This window comes from Sphaeroforma arctica (assembly GCF_001186125.1).
Source record: "Sphaeroforma arctica JP610 unplaced genomic scaffold supercont1.48, whole genome shotgun sequence".
Classification (NCBI taxonomy): Eukaryota; class Ichthyosporea; order Ichthyophonida; genus Sphaeroforma; species Sphaeroforma arctica.
Window position 1 is genome coordinate 132,662 of NW_014040510.1, and position 5,842 is coordinate 138,503.

At 46.8% G+C, this 5,842-nt stretch overlaps 1 protein-coding gene across 1 annotated transcript; it reads right to left on the reverse strand.

Moving 5' to 3' along the window:
* Positions 1-368: 368 nt before the first annotated feature.
* Positions 369-5,340, reverse strand: SARC_01248 (hypothetical protein). The gene is made up of 6 exons (XM_014305046.1): positions 5,094-5,340; positions 4,012-4,092; positions 3,219-3,456; positions 2,257-2,421; positions 952-1,315; positions 369-852 (listed from the first exon to the last, which is right to left on the reverse strand). Exons 1-6 carry the CDS (start codon positions 5,200-5,202, stop codon positions 742-744), a joined length of 1,068 nt encoding a protein of 355 aa, XP_014160521.1. The 5' UTR covers positions 5,203-5,340; the 3' UTR covers positions 369-741.
* Between the last annotated feature and the right edge of the window lie 502 nt (positions 5,341-5,842).

Sequence of the window (5,842 nt, forward strand, 5' to 3'; positions counted from 1 at the left end):
GGGGGGGGGGGTAGTAGTTAATAGTTTGATTAATAATTATATTTTATTCATACATTCTATATATATAAATAGTATATGTATATATATATATATATATATATATATATATATATATAGATGTATGTATGTATGTATGTATATGTATATGTATGTACACATACATATCTGTATACATCAGCATGGACGGACCCCTATGTACACGATCTTTATGTACACTGAGAAAGGCGAAATATATGTAATATCTGACTTGATTATAGCGATAGCGATCCTTACTAGGTCAGAGTAGTGGCATAGTGTGACACATGTAGCAGATCTCCATTCGTACATATTGCCCTTCATTTCTGGTTCTTTGGTACGCAATATACAAGCGTTTATTTTGGTACTAGGACATGCATCCTACTCTGCTCGTACGTATATTTGCGGTCATGAGAGGGTGTTAGTGTCAGTGTCATTGTCAGTGACAGTGGCTCTGCGTTGTGGCGCCCACTCTCGATCTATTTACATATTGCTGCGTCGGATCGCACTCAAATACTCAGCGATATCACCAAACTGACATCTGGCCAAAAGTAGCGAACTGTTTCGCACTATATGCACAGGACATGAGCACCCTACTCAACCCTAAATCCCCTCAAATCAAAATCATTGGCAACCCAATCAGTACCAAAGGCCTTTGGCTGCACACCGTGCACTGGCCCAGCATCAATTCAGCGGTGCAACTTTATTCTCTATGCAGTTTACGCATCATCTGTCTTCAGGCTCAGGTTTTGGTGCTGGCTTGTCCTTTGACTCCGCATCCGCCCCGCTCTGCGCGTGTGCCTCGGTGTCTGGTTTCACTGGCTCCGTTGTGCTCGCCTGTGTTGTGGGCGTGGATGGCTGCTGCTCTGTACTGTCCTCAACCGCAGGCGGTGGTGGTGGTCTATTTTTAGAATCAAGCGTTACCGTTGTGCTCGCCTGTGTTGTGGGCGTGGATGGATGCTGCTCTGTTCTGTCCTCAACCGCAGGCGGTGGTGGTGGTCTATTTTTAGAATCAAGCGTCTCCTTTGGGCTCGCCTGTGTTGTGGGCGTTGGTGGCTGCTGCTCTGTACTGTCCTCGACCTCAGGCTGGTGTGGTGGTCTATTTTTAGAATCAGGGTTTTCCTTCTCTCCTTTGCTATCCGCGGCATTCTGCGGTTTCGTCCTTTTCTTGGTGACCGCTTCGTTGATGGCAACCGGTGGGGAAACCGAGATTTTGAAATGGACATCTAAGAACTCGATCACTCGTTCAAAGTAGTTTGGTTCGAGATACCCCTGAGTGTGGGCCTGAGCGTACGGAAACCTGTGATAACGCACATGCACATGTTGAAAATCGAGTCAAGAGGGGCCAAGTCCTGCCTTCCTGTTGGGTATGACACATAACCTAACTTAATGATTCTTGCACTCCTCTCTCGAGATCCCCCCCTCCCCAAAAAAAAGGACCTGTTGTACAGGATCCGATGTTATCGCACATGCAAACGTATAAAAACTGAATCAACAGCCGCTGAATATTAGCTTCCTGATGGTCAAGTGATTCATAGAATAAATTATCTCCCCATGGAATCAGTTCGTACCGATAATCGCTAGCATGTGTGCCTTGGCTTACGAAAGCGGACGTATCACAGACAAAAGATAACTACAAGGATAAAGTCTCTCTATTTCTATTTTCTTGTACCGGAAGTGGTACTAATTTTGTGGCAAGTATGGCTCTGTTTTCGAATTCGATAGCAACAGTACTAAGAGTTATACTACAAAGCTAAGCTGAGCCGAACTCTGGCATATCGTCCCCCAATCAAATACTTCGGCATCTCAGGGCGAGAATAGGCCCGTATGGGCCAAGCGCTGCACTAACCCAACACCAAATTAGGGACACTCTTACGTGATTCTTGAACTGCAACTAACCGCCACGCGTGGGGGTTGGGCGCAGACCTGAAACAAAACGATACCAATCACTTGATACACGCGAACGTATATACACACACTGTATAGTAGAAGTAAACGTAAATACACGCATTGTATAGTAGAAGTAAACGTAAATACACGCATTGTATAGTAGGAATAGGGATCCATTCGGATAGCAGTGTTCTAGACCTCGCAGTGCATATATGCACGAGCCGCTGCCAACGAGCTAAAACGCAACACAGCCACAAACCCTAACACCCATAGGAAATCCTAACCCCTAAACCCACCCATTGTTAGCTAAATCACAACCCAACAACAGAGACGTGTTGTCCGCATACACACCATTCCGTGGGGGCCCCTTGTTCCGTGCGATTGCCGAGGACATATTCATAGAGCAACTTGCCATCGGCAAACTGGTGCCATTCATCTCTGGTGCCGTGCGCAATGAGCACTGGCGTATGTGATGCGCCCATGACAGCCGCCACGTCCATGTCACTGAAGGACCACCTGTGACAAGGCAAGCAGTTGTAGCCGAGTGAATGCCGTGTCTATCGTTGAAAAGTGGTGTAACTAACCACTCCCCCCCCCCCCCCACACACACCCTCCTTCTCCCCTTAAATACCTCCCTCTCTCTTTCTCCCCTGTGTGCAAGGAGACTGTCTGCGAAACGATACACACTCAAGCTCTGCACTAACTAGAGCAGTGTAACGCACTCACTGGGCGGTGAGATGTAGTGGCGAGTACGGTCTCCACGGTGCACGGAGCAAATAAACACTCTGTTATGACTCAGCCTTTAAGCTATCGTAGTCGGCGATCAATATGTAATTTGTTTTTGTTTTGTTTTTGCATTTTATTTAGGGCCAATGGATTGGCTGCTCTATCGCAATGATCAGATGTTTTTCTCGCAGGGTGTTGTGTGCATGAAACTGTTCCAGAATACACTAAAACTCAAGCGATAACGCTGTTGCAGGCTACAGCAATTACCCAATGCAATGACTTGGAAGATATCCGTGATATTATGTGTTCTCAGTAGTCTATGTGCCTATGACAGTATCAACATGTACGAACGCAGGCCCACCCCCTATTTCGGTGGCTGCAAGTTCATCGAGAGAGACTTGTTCTTGAGTAAAACATTACAATGCCACTGAGCCTGCCATCAACTGTACACACAGCAATTGGTATGAAAAACGAGATGCGCAGGGTGTATGTCAGAAAATAATGCGAAAACATGTATTCCTCTATTACCCTTGTATAGCCCATCTATCAAAGTATAACTATGCTACACTCATACACGCGATACATACCCTGCTACCAACTCCAGACACCACTGCCAGTGCGATATCCAGGTCAGCGGGACGTAGATCAGATACCAATGCGAATACACCCACTCCTTCATAGACAGAGCACCCGTCAGGTATGAGCTGTCACTCACAACTGCGGCTATCCGGTCGTCCGTAGCCGCCGCATACATCGCCTCAGCCGCACCAACGCCCTCGCCGAGAATCGCCACTTGCCCATCCGTGCAGGCGAGCGGATGGGTTTCTGTGTTGATTCGCATTGCAAAGCGTAAATATGGGTACAATACATCGGGAAGCCACCTGACAAGTGACTACAGGCAACTCAAGTGACAAGTGACTACAGGCAACTCCAGTGACAAGTGACCACATGCAACTCAAGTGACAAGTGACTACAGGCAACTCAAGTGACAAGCAATTACGGCAGCACCGAAATGAGATGAACGCATAGGTTTATTATTTCATCCCATGTATGAGTGAGTACAAATGGCTTTGTTCTGAGGTTCAGTTGACAAATAGAAGACTTCTAAAACGAGAATATAATCAACAGTCACAATAGTCATGTTCCGGGCGTATTCGCACAGAGTGACCTAATAATAGCTGGGTGACCATACAATAGTAGGATGACCTGATAATAGTAGGGTGACCTTATAATAGTAGGGTGACCTTATAGTAGTAGGGCACCCCTATAATAGTCGAGCGACCTTATAATATTAGAGTGACCTTATAATATTAAGATGACCTTCTAATAGTAGGTGACCTTATAATAGCAGGATAGGAACTGGTGTAACGCTGCACATACCTACTAGCCAATTTATCATCGCCTTCACATCAGACTGTTCGTATAGCCCGAGGGCAATCGGCGGCATATGTTGACTTAGACCTACAGACACACCCGACAGGTTGCAAGTCAATTGAAACATGACAGTGAGGTATGATATGAGTGATCTAACAGTATTGTGAAACGCCAGAGGCGGGAGGTGGGGAAGCGGCTGCAACGGATTGTTTGTGCACTGAGGACTCATGTTGACTCAGACCTGCACACACGCCTGGACAACCCACAGTTCAATTGGAAACTAAAAAGAAAAAGAAAAAACTTCACGTATGAGCCATTCAAGCAATGCGAGACGCTGTGGGGAGACAGGCAGCAGCACATCGGCTTGTTCGTGCCGCGCGAGAGCGATTGGGAACTAATGTCCACTTGTACCTACGAAAATGGCCAGCGGATTGCAGGCCGATAGACAAGGAACAAAAACTGCGAGTTGTGGCCGTGCAAAGCGATATGTAACCCGATAAGGACAGTAGACCAATCACCATTGCATCGGGAGGTCGCGTTGGACATAGAATCGGTTGATTGAAGTTTCTGTCCCAACCCCACGTGTTTGAAGGAACGCTGGTGCGTTGTGAGGGTTTGAGCAAACGCCTCATGAGTCTGACGCCAGTCGTAGAGAGCATATACTTCGAATCCTCGAGGGATAAACCCTTGCCATTGCAATGAGGGGTTCGAGTGTGCACCGTATCCGCTCCACACAGCCACAGATACAATAACGCCAGGAGAGAGAGACATAGCCACAGATACAACAACTCATAACAAACCCACAACCACAGATACAATCATCTGCAGCTGTGACAAATTAAACATTTAAGCACAAGAAGAAATAAGGCCAGGCGAATGAAACAACAGAGCGCCAATGTGTCATATTGATGCGTACTCGACGCACACCGCCGCCATACATTCACGAACGCTCAACACTCACACATACACACTCTCACCATCCCAGAACCCACACAAAAAAATAAACACAAACGCATATCTAAAAAGAAACACACACACAGGAAAACAAAGATGCACACACAGATGTCCACCAGGCCGTCCTTCCGTACCATGATTGCGTTTATCCCACATCAGCACGTTGAAGCCCGCCTTAATCAGCGGTCGAACGTATTTCGCCACCGCCGAAGCAGATCCATCGGCGTATTCGTAGTGCGCCATATTCGTCCCCAAGTCGTGGGATACCAATACCGTGTAGTTGTTCCGTCTGATATCGTATATCGGATTCTGGAACTCGTTTGTGCTGAAGCCCGGGAAGTACCACGTGTGCAGGTGAACATAACCTCGTGGGTCGTCTGTTGCGCATTGTACACACAGACAGTGTGAGTGATCAGATGTGCTAGTGTGTTCGCGTGTGTTAGAACTGGTGTGTGTGTGGTTTATGTAGAAGGACACAGACACACATGCCCATCTAACAATCAACATAGTCGCGCATAGAGGCCGTCTGGTAAATCGAAGTGCAAGTATCGCTGGCGCTATTATGTGAAGCCGATGGTATATCACTGAGGGAAGGACATATATAAAGACTCCGCAAAATATATATCCTCGCAGAACATACCAATGGTGGCATGACGCTCTAACGTTTGGCTGAATTTTGACACAATATCTGAATCCAATCAAGTGCAACTATACGCAAATGACTCCATATAGATACAGAACGTTTACGCATGAGCCATCCCGAGCACAACTTGTTACGCAGCTCTTCTGCACGTATACATGCACTTCGTACATTCGTACATTCGCATGCGAGCGCCCAATCAGTCGAGGTACTACAGACTAGGCAATTCCTTTATCCCCAGAA